The sequence below is a fragment of the Triticum dicoccoides genome, chromosome 4B, assembly GCF_002162155.2.
Source record: "Triticum dicoccoides isolate Atlit2015 ecotype Zavitan chromosome 4B, WEW_v2.0, whole genome shotgun sequence".
Classification (NCBI taxonomy): Eukaryota; Viridiplantae; Streptophyta; class Magnoliopsida; order Poales; family Poaceae; genus Triticum; species Triticum dicoccoides.
The window spans coordinates 248,835,043-248,856,731 of record NC_041387.1 but is presented as its reverse complement, the minus strand read 5'-3'; the positions used below and the strand labels follow the sequence as shown (position 1 = coordinate 248,856,731).

The window sequence follows — 21,689 nt, the reverse complement described above, 5'->3', positions numbered from 1 at the left end:
TGCAAATGATCCCTCTTGTGCACTTCCTTATGCTAAATGTCTTACTCACACTTGTTGGGAGAAATTTTATCTCAAGGATGGCTACCTTATGTGTGCTAACAAACTTTGTATACTCGAGTCTTCTCTTCGTTTGTTGCTTTTGCAAGAGGCTCACGGAGGTGGACTCATGGGACATTTCGGTCGCGACAAGACCTTCGCCACACTCTCATTGAAGTACTTTTGGCCAAAGATGTTCCGTGACGTGGCACGCTTCACCAACAAATGCTCTACATGCCGCAAAGCTAAGTCCAAAGCCCAATCGCATGGTTTACATATGCTTCTTCCAATTCCATATCAACCATGGGAGGATATTAGTATGGATTTCGTGCTTGGTTTGCCTAGAACTCGGAATGGAAAGGATTCTGTCTTTGTCGTTGTGGACCGCTTCTCAAAAATGGCACATTTCATACCATGCAACAAGATAGACGATGCTTCACATGTTGCTAATCTTTTTTGTAGGGAAATCTTGAGGTTGCATGGAGTACTAAGGACCATTGTGTCGGACCGGGACGTCAAGTTCCTAAGCTACTTTTTGAAGAAAATTTGTGCCAAGATCGGCATCAAGCTTCTATTATCCATGGCATATCATCCACAAACCAATGGCCAAACCAAAGTCACCAATCGGACGCTATCCACTCTACTACGCTTGTTGATACATCAATGAGTGGGAGGAGTGCTTACCCATCGCCGAGTACGCCTACAATCGAGCTTGACACACCACTACTGGCAAGTCCCCCTTCGAGGTTGTCTACGGCTTCAACCCATTGTCCCCATTGTACATTCTACCTTTTCCGCACCAAGAACGTGCCAACATGGATGCAAGTGCAAGGGAAAGTTTTCTCAAGAAGATGCATGAGGATACAAGGGCAACGGTCGAGCGTCAAGTACATCGCCTCGCCACCAATCTCAACATCAACAAGACACCAATGGTGTTCCAACAGGGAGATCTCATATCGTATAGCTTCATCTTCGCAAGGACCAATTCCCCAATGAGCACAAGTCAAAGCTAATACCTCGAGCCGATGGACCTTTCAAGGTGTTAGCATGCTACATCGATAATGCTTACAAGATTGACATCCCACGCGACAAGTACAACGTAAGCGACATCTTCAACGTCCAAGATTTGACCAAGTACCATGGTGATGAAGATCACGGTTCGTGGATGGATCTTTCCCAAGGGGGAGATGATGCGGAGCATCCTTCCATCATCCCCATGGATTCTACACCAACACATCAAGCACCACGGGGACCCACGAATGGAGCTAGAGCACGTGCAATGGAAACCGAGGTGAACTCCTTCCTAGTTGACATGCATATGGATACAAGTGGAACTTGGTTGCTACCTCACCAAAATACTCTATGCCTCGTTAGGTACAAAGAGGGACCCTTCCAAGCAGCTGAGGAGCACCAACAAGTCCAAGGAGAAGCGACCCAAGACAACAAGGAAGAACAGCAAGCCAATCAGTAGTTGGACAGGAAGTCTCAGGCGACCCCGTGCGCACGGGCCCCCAAGACCCCGTGCCCACAGACTACACAGGGAGCTACGGCTGTAGCACCCCGTGCGCACGGGCATGTACTACCCTACTTACCCCGTGCGCACAGGCACTACAGGATGTGCGGCTGAGATGGCGTTTTGGACCTCCCCTTCTTCCATTTCGACCCCAAGCCTATATATTCCGTACCTAGGGTTATGTTTAGGGTTAGAAAAGTATTAGATGAGATATTTGTGAGCTTTGCTCCTTCTACCACCTCTATTGGAGATCAAGGCCTCTTTGGAGAGGATCCACTTGTGGATTTCAAGACCTCCAACTTGGAGAAGACTACCATCATCAAGACCTCATCTCCTAGGAGTGGGAAGAACTCTACCATTGTATCTTTCCTTTGATTGTGTTTGTGAACTTGTGGATCTTGTGTTGCTATTCTAGTGGATGTGTAATTTGGTATTGTTGGAGTGAATTCATCTTTGTGTTCTTGGTGTTCTTCCTCTTTTCCCCTCCAAGTGTGAAAAGATCCATCTTAGGGTTTCACACTACAACACAACATCTACGCCAACAAGAGGAAGAGCGCACATGCCAACACCAAGATGAGCAAGACGACGAGGCTGCCCGTCAACAGAAACAATGACGTGAAGCCCAAGCACTTGAGGCGCAACGTGCCCTCCAAGACACAGGTCGCGCCATCGCTAACCGCAATGGTTAAACGCGCGAGCAACAAGAAGCACTTCATGAAGAAGTCTAAGAGAGGAACTATCAAGCTTGATTGCCCCGACAAGCCCCACAAGCTCGACAAGAACCTCAAGTTCGCCAAGAGCAACTTGAGGTTGACAATCCTCCATGCCAAGAGCAACATGAGGTTGGCAATCCTCCATGTCAAGGGCGTCATCATCAACCTCGACCCCAACACAATGAAGAGCACCGCTACGGCAAGCTCACGTTCACCATGCCCAAGTTCACCAGAAGCAACGATCCCGAAGAATACCTATCATAGGCATTGAAGGTCGACAAGATCTTTCGTTTGCACAAATATGAGGAAGAGAAGAAGATCGCCATGGAATCCCTTGAATTCCAAGACTATGTACTCATTTGGTGGGAACAAGTCCTTGAGCGCCGAGAGGCAAGAGGCGAGCCACCCATCACAACATGGGATCAAATGAAGGATGTCATGCGAGCACGCTTGTCCCAACCTACTACAACTGCGACCTCTTAAAGAAGCTCCAACTCCTCAAGCGAGGAACAAAGACCATTGAAGAGCACTACAAGGAAATGGAGATTGCCATGATAAGAGCCAATATCATATAAGATGATGAGCAAACTATGGCCCGTTTCTTGAATGGACTCAACCATCGTATCAAGAAGATCGCCGACTTCCAACCTTACTCCAACCTCATCGAGCTAGTGCATCAAGCTACCAAAGAGGAACGTCAAGTGCAAGATGACTTCAAGTATGCCAAGTTCGCTTCCAAGACATGCGGCTCCTCCTACAACCAAGCGTCAATGACTACAACGACTCCTACCTCGACAAAAGCTTCACCAAGGAACGGTGACAAGTCAAATTACAAGAAGACTTCGACAACTTCAAGTCGTCCTCCTAGTACAAACAACTTCAAGCCAAGGGCTTCATCATCTACAACTCCAACCGATGAGACCATCAAGATAAGTTCCATCAAGTGCTTCACGTGCGGCGGCCGAGGCCACAAGTCCTTTGAGTGCACCAACAAGCGCACCATGATCCTCAATGACGATGGAACCTATGACTCCATGAGTGAAGAGGAAATGGAAGCCCTTGAGCAAGTGGCCATGCACCGGCAAGTGAACGAAGATGAAGATGATCAAGTTTTTTATGATGAAGATTTGAACCCCGCTCTTGTTGTCTCCAAGGTTTTGACTCTTCAACATCAATAAGACGAAGACCAAATATGCAATATCTTCCACACCAAGGCCGGCATCAATGGAAGGTCCGTGAAGGTCATCGTCGATGGAGAGAGGTGCCATAACTTGGTGAGTGAAGAGCTACGTTCCAAGCTCCAATTGGTCAAGATGAAGCACCCACATCCCTGTAAGGTCTGATGGCTAAGCAACTCTGGCACTATCCAAGTCGAACATATGGTGCAAGTTTCCTTCAAGATAGGAGCATACGAACACACCTTGGAATGTGGTATCGTTCCGATGTTCGTTTGCCACCTCCTTCTTGGACAACCATGGCAATTTGACCGAGGTGTCACCCACAACAGGCGAACCAATCACTATAGCTTCATGATGAAGGGAAAGGAGTACGTGCTACAACCTATATCTCCAAGTCAAGTGATCATTGACAAGCAAGCCACCCATCATGGAGAGAATAGTGAGAAAGCGAGCCACCACAAAGAGAGTGAGCGCCACAAGCCAAAATTGAGTGCCTCCACGATGAGCGACAAGAAAACCTTAGTTCTATTTGCCATAAAAAGTGAGATGGGAGATGTGTGTGAGAACCCATCAAGTGTTATGCACTATGTCCTTTTGTGCAAGGACGAGGCATCTACAACTAACACCTCACACAATCTACCTTTAGTGTTGTCTTCTCTTTTGCAGGAATTTCAAGATGTTTTCCCTGATGAGCTCCCTCCGGGACTACCACTTCTACGAGGCATCAAACACCGCATCGACCTCATACCCGGAGCCCCCCTTCCTAACAAGGCACCCTACCACGTCAACCCCGAGGAAACCAAAGAGATCCAATGGCAAGTACAACAACTCATCGACAATGGCCATGTGCGAGAAAGCTTGAGCCCATGTGCCGTACCGGTAATCCTTGTTCCTAAGAAAGATGGCACATATCGCATGTGTTCCGATTATCGTCCCATCAATGTTATCACCGTTAGATATCGTTACCCCATTCCTCGCTTAGATAATATGCTAGATGAGCTTAGCGGAGCCGCAATTTTCTCTAAGATTGACCTTAAAAGTGGCTACTACCAAATCCGCATACAAGAAGGTGATGAATGGAAACCGCATTTAAGACCAAATTTGGCTTATATGAATGGCTTGTTATGCCAATGGGTTTATCCGAAGCACCCCGTACTTTCATGCGAGTCATGGATTTTGTTATTCACCACTACATTGGCATATTTGTTGTGGTCTACTTTGATGATATCCTTGTCTTTAGCAAATCCCTCAAAGATCATGTCACCCATCTTAGAACCGTGTTGCAAACCCTTAGGAAAGAGCGACTTTATGCTAATATGGACAAATGCCTTTTTGGTGTTGATAAGCTTGTTTTCTTGGGTTTCATTGTGTCTTCTAAGGGTGTGCATGTAGATGAATCTAAGATCAATGTTATTAAAACTTGGCGCCAACCCACAAACTTGCAACAAGTGCGTAGTTTTCTTGGCCTAGCCGGATTTTATCGTAGATTTGTGAAGGATTTTAGCACCAATGCTTTACCTTTGCATGCTTTGAGTAAGAAAAACGCGCCTTTTGTTTGGGGACCATCCCAAGACACCGCATTTAATGAGCTTAAGAATTTGCTTACACATGCTCCTTTGCTTGCATTACCCAACTTTGATAAACCTTCTGACATACATTGTGATGCTAGTGGTTATGGCATAGGAGGTGTGTTAACGCAAGGGAAGTGCCCCATAGCTTACTTTAGTGAAAAACACTCCGGAGTGCAACTCAATTACCCCATCTATGACAAAGAGCTATATGCTTTAGTTCGAGTATTGCATGTTTGTGAGCATTACCTCCGTCCTCATGAGTTCATTCTCCACACCGGTAACGAAACACTTAAGTATCTTTAGGGTCAAACTAAGCTAAACAAGCTGTCGGATTTCGGGTTTCGGCAGACCCTTGAGGTTCGAACACTGGGGTGCGCATGGAGATCACACCCTCAGCCTACCCGTGTTTCACCGCCTCGCTGGGATCTAAACTACGCGAAGAAACAACACTAGGGACACAAGATTTATACTGGTTCAGGCCACCATTGTGGTGTAATACCCTACTCCAGTTTGTGGTGTGTGGATTGCCTCTGGGGCTGATGAGGAATAGTACAAGGGAAGAACAGCCTCGCGAGGGTCTATTCTTGGTTGGTGCGATGAACTGCTAGGGGGGTTCAGTCGCCTCTCTCTCTGTGTGTGTGTCTTGGGTGCGGGTCCGATTAGATCTCTCGATCCTCCTACCCTGTGGGTGGCTAGTCCTATTTATAGGCGAAGGCCCCGGGACTCTTCCCAAATATTGAGCGGGAAGGGCGCCAACAATTGGCCATTTTGAAGGGGAACATCTAGTACACTTATCCTGACTAAAGTTGGTCCTCGCCTGCCAAAAGACCCTGACGATGACGCTGGCTTGGGCTCCACGATGACCTCCGTTCTGCCATCCTGCTGGTCTTGGTCTTGTTGCACCGAAATGGTTGCCTTTGCTTGATACCCTTGTCTGCACTTGCCCCCTTTGCACCAAAGGAGAAACAAGGACTCTGCGCAGGCCGGCGCCCGCCTGGCGCCCGCTTGGCCTTGGTCGTCATGGCTTGCGTCACGGACACCTCGTGAGGTGCCCCGCCTTGATCTCTCCGCCTCCTCGCGAGCCAGCCTACGAGGTCGTGCCTGAGGAAGCCTCCTGTTGTCCGTCCTGCGAGGCTTGGCCCCTCGCGAACGTCTTGAGCATGTGTTGATGTAGATGGGTCGTACTGGGCCACTCCTTGAGCCATGCCGCAGGCCGCAGGCAGGCAAGTCTGGGTACCCCCATTCCCAGAACGCAGACACAAGCATCATGCTAAGTGGAGTGAATTCATCGAGTCATTTCCTTATGTCATCAAGTATATAAAAGGTAAGGAAACGTTGTGGCGGGTGCGCTTTCCCGTAGATGCATGACTGTTCCCCAACTTGAATTGAATGTGATTGGTTTTGAGCACATAAAAGACTTGTATGCACATGATCCTACTTTTGCTATTCCTTATGCCAAGTGTTTGATGCATACATATTCGGAATGATACTACCTCAAAGATGATTATCTTATCAGAGCTAACAAACTATGTATCCCCGAGTCTTCTATTCGTTTGCTACTTTTTCAAGAGGATCATGGAGGTGGACTAATAGGACACATTGGACGCAACGCGACATGACATTCGCCACACTCTCTAAGAACTATTTTTGGCCCAAGATGTTCTGCGGCGTCTCACGCTTCACCAACCGATGCTCGACATGTCGCAAAGCTAAGTCAAAAGCTCAATACCATGGTCTCTATATGCCACTTCCAATTCCATATCACCCATGGGAAGACATTAGCATGGATTTTGTGCTTGGTTTGCCTAGAACTAGAATCGACAAAGATTCCGTGTTTGTTGTTGTGGACCGATTCTCTAATATGGCTCATTTCATCCCATGCAACAAGATAGACGATGCTTCAAATATTGCAAATCTTTTTTGTAGGAAAATCTTGCGACTGCATGGAGTGCCCAAGACTATTGTCTTGGACTGCGACGTCAAGTTCTTGAGCTACTTTTGGAAGACTCCATGCGCCAAGCTCGGAATCAAGCTCTTGTTCTCTTTGGCATACCATCCTCAAACCGACGGCCAAACGGAAGTGATGAACCGAATGCTCTCCACTCTACTACGCGTGTTGATCAAGAGGAACATCAAGGAGTGGGAGGAGTGTCTACCCATCACCGAGTATGCCTACAACCGAGCAAGACATTCAACTACCGGCAAGTCCCCCTTCAAGGTCGTCCACAGTTTCAACAGTTGTCCCCATTGGACATTCTCCCTCTACCACTACAAGAGCGCTTCAACATGGACGCGAGTGCATGAGTGAGCTACCTCAAGAAAATGCATGAAGATACAAGGCACACCATCGAGCGCCAAGTACAACAACTTGCAACCAAGCTCAACATCAACAACCAACCCATGATATTCGATGTCAGAGATCTTGTGTGGCTACACCTTCGCAAGGAATGCTTCCCCAATGAACACAAGTCCAAGCTTCTACCTCGAGCCGACGGACCCTTCAAGGTGCTAGCACGCTACAACAACAATGCACACAAGATTGATCTCCCATGCGACAAGTACAACGTGAGCGACATCTTCAACATCAAGGATCTCTCTCCCTACCATGGTGATGATGATTTTGATCCGAGGTCGGATCTTTCCCAAGGGAGGGAGATGATGTGGAGCATCCTTTGGTCATCCCCATGGACCTACCATCGCCTCAACAAGTACCAAAAGGACCGATGACACGAGCACGAGCTAGAGCTCTCGAAACCAAGGTGACATCTCTCCTTGGTGATATTCCATATGATCCACTCGAGACATGGCTCCTACATAAGCCCGGAATGTTGTGCATGATCAGGTACCAAGAAGGCCTTCTCGAAGATGCACGTGAAGACGGACAAGTCCCCAAGTTCACGGATGAAGAGAACCAATGGAAGAAGTCGAGAACAGCTCCCAGGACCCGGACATCTGGACATGACCCCGAACATCCGGCCCCTGCGGGTGTCGCCAGTAGCAACGAGTCAGCGGCCAAGTCTACAGGGCCCGGACATCCGGCGGGCAGCCCGAACATCCGGCACCGGCCCGGACATCCGGACAGGCCTATCAAGAGAGCAAGAGGAACAGCGCCAGCTGCCCGGACATCCGGTTTCTGGCCCGGACATCCGGTCGTTCCTGAGCCACCGGACATCCGGACACCCACCCGGACATCCGGACTTTGCCCATCCAGAGAGCCCTAGACCGGACTCCTACAGCCCAGTCATCTGGCCCGAAGCCCAGACATCCGGTGCCTCATGAAGCCGCGTACATCCGGCCCGACGCCCGGACGTCTAGCCCCACCTGTCTGCGCACAGTGAAAGGGTATGGCCCATGTACCCCTTCACCCACCTAGACTATATATACTCCTCCTCCTTCATCTTTCTAGGGTTAGCAAAGGATTAGCTCATTTGAGAGATAGAGCATTGCTCATCCACTTGGTTACTTCTTCATTGGAGTCCACGTCCTCTTCGGAGAAGATCCCCCAAGCAGACTCAAGACCCCATCACGGGAAGACCCCTCAAGACCTCCTCATGGAGAAGAACTACCGCCACGTGTATCATCCTTTGTTGGATTTGGATCGTGTCTCTTTGTGTTTCGAGAATCTAGCACATGTGTAATTGAATCTTGTTGGTTTGAGTGATTTCTTTCGTGTTCCCCTCGTGATTTCCCTCGTGTTCCCCTCGTGTTCTTCATAGGATCCGCTCCAATCATGAAAGATCGGCCCTAGGGTTTCCACCCTACATCAAAAGTCCCTTTGCTTGAAACCCCTGCGAGGTAAACCACTCCTTTTTGTGCAAGCCGCTTGCATGTTAAAAGGGGGGCTCTTGCACATCGAGCCTCAAGAGCCCCTACTAGCTCTCGGGCCCTCACCCCCTGGCCTTGTCCAAGACATCGGACCTAACATACAAGCAGTGGCTGAGATCCACTCGAGGGTTGGGCCCTGAGAATGTAGAGCACCTTGGTGAGCAAGGAAATGAGAGGCCAACCTCACGAGGGAGCACGGGATGAGGGGCGCAGTCTAGCTATGCAGGCATCACTTGAAATACTAAAGTATGCCAATCTTTTCACGCACCCCTAGTGGGACTTGTGTTGACTCATTTCAGAGCAAAAGAAGAGGGCCAAGCTCCAGGGAAGCGCACCCTCATGACGCAGGAATCCTTCGCAGGCCACGAGCACCCTAAGCTAAGTCATCTTCTTTGCATCGGGCATGAGCCTTACTATTAATGCTTCACCTTCATTTTCGCAATCTCGTCTGGGAGAAAAACCCCTTTCTCTCTCGAAAGCCACTTGTGCGTCAAGGGGGGCCTCTTGAGTATCGCATCTCAGGAGCTCTTAATGGACCTTGGGTCGCTCATCTCTTAGCCTTGCACATGGCATCGCGACCTGGCATACTAGCAACGACAGAAGCTTGCCTGGGGATTAGGTCCCAGCGACACAGAGCACTAAGCTATCGCAAAGGAAAAGGGGATTGAGCCCAAACGAGAGATGCCAACATAACTTAAAACACAAGCTGGAGGCATTAAGATAAAGGCACAAGCGCCACAGTTCCTTACACGTCCCCACGGGGCCCTTAATGGTTCGATGCAGGAAATAAAAAGAACCAAAAGAAAATTCCTCTCAGAGGCCACTGCTCCTGAGGCTCTGACATCGTCGGCGCCTAGTCGGAGTCATCCTCCACTTTGACGCAGCTGTGCGGCGGTTCGTCGTAGTCGTCGTCACTCTCGCTTACCCCGGAGGAAGTGTCATCGCCGTTGGAGGTGTCAAGGCCGTCACCAAGGGTAGGTTCACCGCCAAGGACGTCACCGCCGCCACAGCGGTCGTTTTTGTCGGAGGAGAGGTGGTCGCTGCCACTATTGTCGCTCTCCGGGCAACATCCCAAGCGTCCGTCGGCCTCCCCGAAGACCTTGACGAAGAGCGTCGTCGCCCCGTCAAACTTGAAGTGGAGGGTGTGCCTCCCCTTTAGGCCGCGGGCGTGGGCAAACGACTTCCACCCTCGTGTCAGGTAAACATAGCCGAAAGGAGTGACCTCAACTTCCGCCCACGAGGACCTGTTGCAGCAGTCGTCTGGTTGTAGCCACAGCCCGATGGTCTCGTCCGCCATTAGCTCCCCCGCGAAGGAGTTCAGGAGCTAGAGCCAGGTGCGAGGTGGGCTATCCATCCACACTACGAACTCGCGGGCCATGTCGGTTGAATGAGGCCCATGATCGAGCTGGCCGGGCAGCCACCGCATGCCTCCCCTCTAGGCAACGACCGCCACGGCCTCCGCGACCACTACCGCGAGTGGGGTTCTTCTAGTGGCGCCAGAGCCGGTGGGACCACCAGTGGAGTGCGCCCGCGCCCCTGAGGAGCCGTCGCGGGCGTTGCGGCAGATTTACGGGGGCGGACGCGCCCCCTCTTGGGCGGCGGCGGATCTGACCCCTCATGTGGTGCCTTGCCCTTCTCAACGGAATTGAACCTCCTCATAGGCACCACGGCTGTTGCGGCAAGGGTTGGAGGCAGAGAGACAAGGAGACAAATATGGGTTGGGGGCTCCGCTCCCTTCGCCCTCTTATAAGCAGCCAAAGAAGGCCAACCGGCATCCCTTCACCTTCGAAGCAATGATGGCCCAGCGGCGTGCGCCAGGCTTTTTGTCTGCCCGGGCGGTTGCCGAGACAAAGAATTTCCCCTTCACTTTCTGAACAAGATTCTTGATCTCCATTTTCAAGTTTCGTCTTTTCTTCGTGAATAGACAACAGTGACAGGACCTCGATGTAGTGAAGTTCTTCATAGTCTGGTGTTTGCTTGATTTCAGCTACTATTGGATCGAAGATTGCATCAAGAGCACTCAGTAGCTTGTTGACCACATCTCTATCAGTGATATTTGTTACTCCTCATTGATGAAGTCTTTCAACAATATTGGTCAGCCAAGCAGTGAGTTCCATAGCACTTTCTTTACAAAGACTTCTGAAACCAGCAAACATGGCACGAAGCATTTCAGTGTGAGAATGTGTTATGGTAATGAATTCTTCATGATCATTTTTTATGGCATTCCAAAGTTTCTTAGCAGTGTCAAGCTTTTCAAACCGACTGAAAATGTCTTTCGAGAGACTTTCATAGATTATATCTTTTGCTTGTGCATTCAACCGTAATATAGCTTTGTCATCAGAATTCGGAGCATCAAGGTGCTGAATGGTGTATCCATTTTCCACAATCTGCCAGAGTTCTATGTTGATGGCTTGAAGTCTGATTCTCATTCTCTCTTTCCAGTAGACATAGTCATTTCCATCGAAGATAGGAAACCTTTCAGAGTGCAAGGATCTACCTGCATACGACATACTCAAAACTCCAAGGTTGTTAGAGCTTTGATAAACAGAGACAGTGAGAACCTATTGTTAGGACCGAGAGTATATCGACCAAAGGGGGTGAATGGGAGATTCAAAAATTCTTGCGAATGTTATGAACTGATCCCAAACACAGCAGCGGAAATGAGGTTCGGTAGAAAAGAACTTAATCAAGCACGATATTGATGAACATATCTATCGATGTAGGAAGCTATTATGGTACGAGCATAGGATATCACAGGTTTGACAATGATGATGGTAATGCAGCATGTGAACAAATGTAGTAGCATGAGAAAAGATAAGATATGAACTACGAGGGAAAAACACGAGAAAGAAGAATGACGAGGTGAATGAAAGTGACACAGGAAAACATGCTAGTCTAAATAGGATAAGTGTGAGGAGAAATTTATATGACTAGAACGACTAAAATGAATGATATGCAACAGTCAATGATTGATCAGATAAACCATCGTCACAGAGCATGAATGTAAATTGCTGAAGGTAATGCAATAAAGTAAATTGAACCAGCGGTGCTCGATGGCGACAGATGGATTTGGTAGACCAGTTCACCCTTCTGCCAAAGGACTACGTCTGGTTGGAGGGGTTGTGATTTAACACAGAAGATAAACTCTCTTTGCCCTATTCTCCTTCAACTCGAAGTTGATCAGACTCCAGTTGATTTCACTCATGGTAGATACTTGTCGACGATCTCCAAACCTTCACAGACTTCTTCTTTTTCGAGAACCACAACTACTCTTGGTCTTTGAAGAACTTGCTCGGTGAAGACAATGACTCTTCAACACTCGAGCTGACACCTATCCGTCTAGAGAGTGCGCAGCTCTCAAGAGTAATAGGTACAAGTACTCTAAACTCAGAACTACTATGATGCTCGACCACTTCCTAAGTTTGGGCTCGTGATTTTTCTCTCGGTAGATCTTAAACTCAAATTACTCAGAGAGGGGATGCCCAATCAATCTTCTCAGAAACCTTAAGCGGAGCAGCCAACGCGCAATGTTGGAGCGGGCTGGCTATTTATAGCCGTAGCCTTCCCTGAAGGGAAAAGACCAAATTGGACATGTGGAGCAGCCAATGGCCGAACGACACGAGTCCAATGGTCGGAAATTGAGCACAACGGTAACATTCCTTGCGGAACAAGTAATGCTAACTCCTCAGTTCGAAAGATATCTCCTGCAGCACAAAGAACAACGTCTATTGCTGGCAGTTAATCTTTCGAAACATAAAAATATTTCTCTCAGTCTCGCATAGGTTTTGGGCTAAGCATCACAACAGATCTAAGCTCCGAGAACCTATACTCGTCTTAATAGAACGGAGGTGCTATGACTCAAATGAATGGAAGAAGAACAACAAAATGAATACTACATCTTCACTTTGTCTTTGACTTCCATTCGCTGCAGTCAAATTTCTTCGGACAGAATCTTCGAACCAATTGCTTCACATCAGCAATAAATTTTTGAGGGGTTAACCCCTTCACATCAATCTTCTCACCTACATGTATTCAACAGATGTAGCTCATTCTTCTCTGCAACGCACATATTCTTCGGTGAAGTTCCTCGATCTTGACACCGGAGACAACATTCTCTTCCTGAATGGACTATTTCTCTCTGTGTGCACTAGCAAACAAATCAGTCCATGCCTGTTTCTGTCAACAATCTCCAAAACACAGGAGGGCAAATATTGCACCAACACTAGATCCACTCGAAACACAGCAAATCCATAGATCAAAACTAACAAAACATCATCCAACCAACAAATCATAAAAAAAGGAGGGCTATTTTTGTGGGTTTTCAAAATTGGGCAAAAACAAACAAAATTGGGGCTAGAAAGTGGAGGGAAAGAACTCCAAGTTGTGGATCAACGTGGCTTTGATCCAAGATAATGTAGGTGGAACCCTAATGGTGGATCTTTTCACACTTGGAGGGGGAAGAGAGGCAAATCAAGAGAAACACAAGATGAACACTCAAAGAGACAAAATCCAATCACACGTGCTAAATCCACATACACATAAGGACATACAAGATCCAAAGTCAACACAAGAGGATACAAAGGGTAGCTAGTTCATCCCAATCCTTGAAGGAGAGAGGTCTTGAATCCTAGGAGGATCTTCCCATGAAGGGGTCTTGAATCCACTTGGGGGATCTACTCACATGGAGGTCTTGAACTCCATGGGAGTAGGGGCAAGTGGATGAGCAAAGCTCTATCTCTAATGAGCTCTAACCTTTGTTAACCCTAGATGGAGGAGAGGATAGTCTATATATTGTGCTAGTACAAGTTGGGACTAGTGGAAGGGGTACATGGGCTTTCGGCTCGTTCACTGTGTGTAGACAGGGGCCGAATGTCCGGGCTGGGAGCCGGATGTCTGGGCCTTCACGTCGAGCCAGATGTCCAGGGCCTATGGCCGGATGTCCGGGCTGGCTCTGGCTTCGGTGTTGCAGGGTTCAACCGGATTTCCGGGCAGGGGCCGGATGTCCGAGCGGGGCCGCATGTCTGGGACCTGTAGCTCCTTTGGTTGTTGTGGGTGCGGTCTTCGGGCGCCGAATGTCCGGGCCGTGGGCCGGATGTCCGGCCATTGTAGCCTTGCAGCGGTTCCTCTCTTCGTGCTCCTTCATCCATGTACTTGGGGGCTTGTCCGTGTTCCGAGCATCTTCGAGAGGGTCTTCTTGGTACCTAAGCACACATAGCATTCCGGCTCGAGGTAGTAACCATGTCTCACATTGGGTCATATGGAAGCTCACTAAGGAGAGTTGTCACCTCGGTCTCGAGAGCTCTTGCACGTGCTTGTGTCATCGGTCCACTTGGCACTTGGGGAGGCGGAGGTAGGTCAATGGGTATGACCGTAGGATGCTCCACATCACTGGCTCCTCGTGGGTATTGGCAGTGAGATCAACCCCTTGGCAAATGTGTCGTTGATCGCCGCCTGCATGAGGTCGGTCGCGAGAACGAAAATCAAAGGGGACAAGGGGTCCCCTGACGCACACCGCGCTTGCATAGGAACTATCTGTCAGGGGCACCGTTCAGAAGCACAGAGGACTTGCCGGAAGAGAAGATGGTCTTTGATCCAACCTAACCATGTTTCGTCAAAGCCCATATGACTCATAATCTCGATCATTGGTGCATGCTCGATGGTGTCCTTGAGGATACTTAAGTTATGCGATCGGTCATTGGGCCATCCACCCTGCGAATTAGCTTGGCGAGATCAAACTAAATGTTGTGTCAATGGATTGACCCAGGTGTTCCCAGAATGTATGGAACGCAACAGCCTCTTTGCTGACGTGATCGGACACAACTATGTCATCCGGCATTTTAAGGCAATCGCATGAAAGAACTTCATATTACCATCACCAAATTTAAAATGTCTCATCATGCACCCTTTTCTCCAATATTGTTACTGTATATCTAGTAATAATCAGATCCTCCTCCCCCATCCCTTTCCACGCAGCCTCTGGGGAAGATGCGAGATCGGGGAAGTGGATCCTCTAACATTAAGGAGGAAAGTCACCTGAGCTACAATGCAAGCTAGGGTAACATTGTATTATCTACTTAAGTTGTTGATATAAATAAATTTAAAATTAATCTTATTACACCATAATTTTGTTTGTATGCAACTTTTGTACATGTATAAAGTAGATTTGTAATCTTCAAATTAATTCAAGTCATTTTAGGATTAAATCATATGAAAGTGAAGGAGGGAAGTTAGGGAATTGTAGCTTAGGTGACTTCCCTTCTTCATGTTAGAGGATCCACTTTCGAGATCAGGCCGGGCAGGGGCTCTCCTGGGAGACTCAACAGGGGCTGGTGGGTGACAATAGCAACGGCTAAACCCTAGGTCTACAGTACTTCCAAATCTGAGTAACTCGACCTGTCACTGTGCTGTTCTTGCGTTTCATTTCTGAGGTATACCAACCGTCCTGGCTAGTTCATGTCAGTTTGCCGCAGCAATTTTATACGTAGAAGCAACAGCACTAAGTTAGTCATCGGCACCTAAGAAAATACATTCTCACATGAATATACAGCGACGGGCAAACACATTGTCCAGCAACACTCTGCAAAATGTCATCCTTCCAGACAAACTCAAACAAACAGCTATCTTAATTAAAGGGCAAAGGACTAACACAACAGAATTTTACAAACAAAATCTTTCAAGACAAGCTTTGGTTCGTATGATAAACTGGACGAACAAATCTCTCTAGTTATCATGTGATACACCGGTAAGACAGTACCACAGAGGAACTCGCAAATACACCGCAAGACATCAGCTAAAGCATGCTGCCCCGCCAACCATGAAACCCAAGCAGACAAAATCTATTACTCGAATTGAACCTAGATAAGATGAAACAGAGACCGTCTTCTGCATGAAAATCCCACAGCATGATACACAGGAAACAAGAGTGCACAGAAAACTAGTCTTCATCAATGCCACCTTGTTGGGGGGGCCGCGGCCCTCCTGCTGGCTTTGCCATAATGATCTGTGTTCCACATAAGTATTAGCCTATGAATAAACGACCATAATTTTATGTATATGAAGATGACACAGAAGATTGACAATCCTACCTGGTCAACCCGTAAAACAGTACATACAGCATCTGCTGAGTATTTTAGAGCGAAGGACCTGATTGAATGCAAAAGGTTAAGTGGGGCCAAACAACCTACGTATGCACTTTAAATACACAAACAAATTAATAAACTGGGCATGAAAGCATGGAACATATAGATGATAACACAAATTATTGAACTGGGTATAAAAAGCAGAGTATGTACAAGACTCCTTAACGTAGCATTTTCGCAATATCAAGGACACCAACCGGTAATAATAGTACCCAAATGATAAGTCACACACGTGTGGCACGAAGCAACATGGTCCAAACGCCTCCATTACCATCTATTTTGCACATCAAACAGATGACATCGGCAGAATCTTTTTAGTTTTTCAGACTTAAAAATGTTTTATCTCTTAAAATAAAAATTCCGACTAAAAATCCGTTTCAACATTAAATCCGTCTCGACGAGATCTTCAAAACTAGATCCCATATTGATATGTTTCGATGACTTTTTTTGAGGGGTCAAAAGTCGCCATGATGTTACGAAGTTGCCATAGTGTTTACACTAAAGTTGTCATGATATGTTTCATCTATTTTATTTTTCTTCTAGATTTAAACTAGCATTGTATTTCAACTACTTTTCACGGCAAATTTTATTAATTGACCATGGCAAACTTAATTGATGGATCATAGCATTTTTTAATAATTCCTGGTGGCAATTTTAGTTTAGCAATTTTAGTATTTTGACCATGGTAATTCTAGTATTTTGACCATGGAAATTATTTTTGTATGAACCATGGCAATTTTTTGTGCATGTATCATGGCAAATTTAAGTAATTCACCATGGCAAATTTAGTTTATGGTTCATGGCAAATTTGAGTAATTGACCATGCATTTTTAAAGTAATTGACAACGGATTTCCTTTTAATTATGAACCATGCCAAAATTATTTCATGGATCATGGCAAATTTTAGTAATTCACCATGGCAAGTTTAGTTTCTTAATTTCTTTTTTTATAACATGTCAACATTTACTTTAAACATAGAAGAAAAAGTAGTTGAAACACATCATGGCAACTTCAATGTAAACACCATGGCAATTTATGTGCAATAGACATGGCAACTTTTGACCGCCAAAAAATATCATCAAAACATATCAATATGGGATCTAGTTTTGAAGTTCTCATCGCGGCGGATTTAATGGTCAAAACGGTTTTTCAATCGGATTTTTCATTTGAGAGATAAAACATTTTAAAGTTTGAAAATCCAAAAGATTCCTGCTGACATCGTCAGTTTACTTTCCTGTTTGCATGCATGTGTGGAAAAAAGAAAAGGCTGACGTGTCACAATGGGTGGCTAGAAGGGCGTGTGGCCCAACCTCCTTCAGCCCACACGTGTGACACTTATCAGGGTCCTAATAGTATATGCTATCATCATAACAAGGCAGATTGCTACTAGCTACAAGCAGCATAAAGACAGATGCAAAGGCTTCTAGCAGGATTTCCACACGTATTGGCAACTAGATGTTCAGTAACGCTTACTTTGTAACATAGAGGTCCCATATTTTCATGATTGAGGCATCCTCGCAAGCACCTTTCTCCAAGTCAATGCCAACTTTCACATTGCCAGCAGCATGCTCAGCATAGAGGGAAGATATTATCTCCATTGCACCAAGTCCGGCATTTTCAGACAATGTTCTTGGAACCATTTCAAAACTTTCACCAAATTTTGCAATAGCATACTGATCCAACCTGCATAATTGACGAACAGATAGTGTAAAAAAGGGAAAGATGTATAAGTAACAACATTCAGTTTCATAACAACTACAAAAAGTGATAATAGCATGAACACGGTTCACATATTAAAAAGTAATTATAGCAAGAACACAGTTCACATATCAAATATGTCTCGAGTCCTACAAAAGTATAACAAAGAATACAAACAAATGTTTTTATTAAAACACATTCTAGATAACAAAAAGGCCCTATCTGGACTTCAGATGCAACCACTCCATCTATCCTTATATCCCAATAACCAGGAGAAGATGCACAATAGGACTTCTATATTTCTTGCCATTGTACTGGAAATGCATGCGATAATAAAATTTGCTCAGTTGAAGGTGGTTAATCAACAGAACCATCTTTGTAACCTCATGTTTCAGATGTGCCCTTTTACATGTATATATGAAATTTATTTGTCTCAAACAAATATAGTTACCCTGTTTCCTTCAGAGAAAACTCCTTCAATCTCTTTGCCAGTTCTATTTCTGTTGCAGCAGCACCAGGGATAATCCGACTGTCCCTGCACATTGACTGGAATGAACACCAACAGTTAGATAACATTTCACAAATCAGACGATAATGGAGCATTACAAAATCAAAACAATGCAAGGAGATTGGTTTCAACCTGCATCACATACATACCTTGTACGTGTTTACACCATCATCGACAGCTCTTTCAAGATCATCTAATATACTATCTGTACTGCCTCTCAAGACAACAGTAGCCACTGAATTTCCACCTTCTTCATTTTTGACAACAGTCACCTATAAAGCAAATCAAGAGCGTTGAGCAAGCAAAAATGTTACTCATGAAAGCATGAAGGCATGAAACATACTCGAGCACCGCCAATTTCTTCCACTGAAACAGAGTCTGCATATCCTAATTCGTCCACATTTGGTCGGCTAAGCTTCAACTGTTTTTCATAAAGCACATGGCATCAGAATAAAGTTACTATTGCTATTCAATAAACAGATTTTGAACCCAGAACTTACAAGTGCTATAGCCCCAGTAGTACGGCAAAATCTTCGAAGCTCAAACTTTGAGCTGACTTTCAGAACCATTAGCCTGTAAACCAGAATATCTATAAGTATCACTTGTAAAGTAGGACCAAATCATGGTACTACAAAAATAAACCTATATTTGAGATGTCTTTCACTATTACAACCTCCAACTGATGGTTATCTCAAAATGTAGAAAGAAGTTTCACAAGAAAAAACCATCCTAAACCAAGATGACGTTTCATGTAAGATGCGAAATACTGACTTGTAACGTTCACAAAAATGCAATGCCATATCGCCAACTGCTGCTCCACTGACAATAACCTTGGCACCTGAATCAGCCACAGATTTAATAAGCTCCTCCACCTTTGCTTCCTCAGTTTTAGCATAGTTTTCAAGCTGCACAACATCACCACCATGTGTGTTATCAGGTTACTACACATGTTTGTAAGACGGAAGTAAACCATGTATAACCCTTTCTGAGTGCAGTAAACCAGCAAAGTATACAAACAAAAAATGGATGGTTATCTCATACAACTAGCATACCTGCTCAGCAGAATGTATAAGAACAGTTCCCTTTGTTTCAGTTGCAGAAGTGTCAACACCACCAGCAAATACCGCAACCTAAAGAATGAAACAAAATTAGAACAATGGCAGGTACCCCAAAAAAATCATACATAAAATATAAAACATGCATAAAAGAGGGGTTACAGCAAATAAAAATTGCAATGCATGAAGTTTGGTTAACAGAAAAGCCTAACAGGACCGCATCATTGTACAATAATGTAACAGTTGCATCTACAGTGAATCAATTCACGAAGACACAGTTGGAATTGGAGATTTCAAGAATGATGCAATCTATGTAATTATACAATAAACAGCAGTCCATGATCAGAGCAGAACATAAACAAGTAATGATCATCTATGTATGCATAAAAGCTCATATAAGCCATCCAGGTTGGTTCACAGGGTTGCTATGAGTAAAACATAGCTACAGAACACCAACTAAGCTTAAATGTTTAATAAGATGAGATGGATATCATTTAACTTACCTAGAAAATACTATGAAACCCACAAAAGGCATTTTATATAATATAAGCAACCAACATTAAAGAGAAAGCAGTATCATCATAACTCGAGCAAAACTTTAAAAATGTTCAATTTTGAGTTACTGAAAACTTCAATTTTTGGTGGGAAAATACATATAGCAGAATAAACTCTAGATGGTGGGCGGTCTGAGATAGGCCGTTAGGAATTGACAGCACCTATTGTATGCTAGTACTCTACAATGTGGGAGCTGCTTATACATAAGAAAATGTATTATTGTCAGTAAAACAGGTACACACAGATAATCGACAAAAACACACAATTAACATAGTGTACAATTTCGAGCTCACCTTCACTTTCTCCACTTTTTTAATGCTCCCAACAGCATCATTTTTCAGAACCATCCCACGAACTACAGAAGAATTGTGAAGGCCGCCTCCAACCAGCTTTGCCACTCTAACATTGTCAACATTAAAGTTTGCCGGATTTTTGGGACAAACTTGGATACAGGCCTGAAAAGCCATGATAAACAGATGAAACAAACCAAATATTAGTGGTATATATTCCTTGATGTGGAAAAAAATATTTCCTCTCATGTAAGGTGGCACGGATTAGCCTACATCAGCGACAAGTGGACACAGCACATCCTCCTGGCCAAATTGCTTGCTTGCAACAGCAGATTTCATCCTCAACACGACCTCCTCCCTGTTCCTGACATCCATATTTTCAGAGCCTTTCTCAACTAGATCATCCAAAATCTCAAGCGTCTGCAAACAGAAAGATTAAACAAAAGCAGGAGTCGCCCACAATCACATGACAGGATTTATAATACAATGCCTAGTTATTGGCCGGTAAATACCTTATTAATGGCCTTGGTGTACCCAATGATGATCTCGCTTGGATGCAGTCCCATCCTGATGAGCTCCTCAGCCTTCTCGAGCAGTTCACCAGCGAAAGATATGGTGAGGTTAGCTCCATCTCCGATCTCCTCCTGTTGCGCTCTGGCAGCGAGCACCAGGAGCTTAGCAGCAGGGTGCTGGACCTCAAGCTCGTTCACGATTGTTGCAGCATCATTCGTGATAAAGAGCTTGTCTAGATGATTAATGACCATCTTATTCATTCCTGAAACAGAATCAACTCATCAATAATGCGCCCAAAAAAGAAAAGCTGTGGAGCTTCTCTGCATCTACCACTACTGTACAAAACTGCGAATCACAACAAAACGGGCCACGCGGCCACGCCCTTAACCATTGCTAGACTAACAACCTACACGCGACTGCCGGTATCGATCGAGCGCCGAGATCCGACAAGCTCCACTGACCAAACCGCGGCAAAGATGCAGGGAACGGGAGAAGGGCACTCACCGTTGGGGCCAAGGGAGGTTCGGGTGATGGCGGAGAGCTCGCGGCCGGCGCCGATGTTCTTCAGGACGGCCTCGTCGAGGCCCGAGAGATGCTTGTGCCCATCCTTGAGCATCGACTGGATCCCGTATCCCACCATCGTCGGCAGCGGTGAGAGCGTAGGGCGGAGGGGATCTGGTGGTGGCCGGCGTGGGGTGAGGCGGATCGGTAAAACCCTAGTGGTGGCCGGCGTGTGTGCGGGAGTGGAGATGAAGGGAAGAAGGTAGCCCTAGAAGCTGGTAAGCTCGGCCTGGTTGGTCCACTGGATGCCCCGTACCAACACGATTGGCGGTGCTGATACCGGACCTGTTATAACCCCGATTGGGAAGGCCAGGTCTGAATGGGCCGATTGGCCCGACAGACAACAGATTATGGGCTGGCCACGACAGGCTGAACGTATGTGTTGTAAGGGTGTGTTTGGTTCAGGAACAAAGTGTAATGGAATCTAATGATTTCGTTCCATGGGAATGGAATGGTTCCATCTTTGTGTTTAGTATGAATAACAAGGTGGAATGGAATGGTTACGTCTCAATGTTTGGTTGGTGGAATGAAATG

The 21,689-nt window shown here is 46.0% G+C and overlaps 1 protein-coding gene across 1 annotated transcript; it reads right to left on the bottom strand.

Moving 5' to 3' along the window:
* Window positions 1-15,436: 15,436 nt before the first annotated feature.
* Window positions 15,437-21,427, bottom strand: LOC119295907 (T-complex protein 1 subunit theta-like). Its single transcript, XM_037574338.1, has 13 exons — window positions 21,099-21,427; window positions 20,594-20,856; window positions 20,355-20,501; window positions 20,085-20,246; window positions 19,234-19,311; window positions 18,953-19,086; window positions 18,682-18,754; window positions 18,525-18,602; window positions 18,331-18,453; window positions 18,125-18,219; window positions 17,449-17,658; window positions 15,922-15,979; window positions 15,437-15,836 (listed from the first exon to the last, which is right to left on the bottom strand). The coding sequence occupies exons 1-13, from the start codon at window positions 21,232-21,234 to the stop codon at window positions 15,771-15,773; spliced, it is 1,623 nt and encodes a 540-aa protein (XP_037430235.1). The 5' UTR covers window positions 21,235-21,427; the 3' UTR covers window positions 15,437-15,770.
* Window positions 21,428-21,689: the final 262 nt, after the last annotated feature.

Bases quoted from the DNA above. Each gene is read 5' to 3' on its own strand.
- LOC119295907 (XM_037574338.1), bottom strand. From the start codon at position 21,234: ATGGTGGGATACGGGATCCAGTCGATGCTCAAGGATGGGCACAAGCAT. The intron at 19,087-19,233 runs GTATGCTAGTTG...GATGTTGTGCAG, and splicing joins TTATACATTCTGCTGAGCAG to CTTGAAAACTATGCTAAAAC. The intron at 18,220-18,330 runs GTATGTATGTGA...TGTTCATTCCAG, and splicing joins ATGGTGTAAACACGTACAAG to TCAATGTGCAGGGACAGTCG.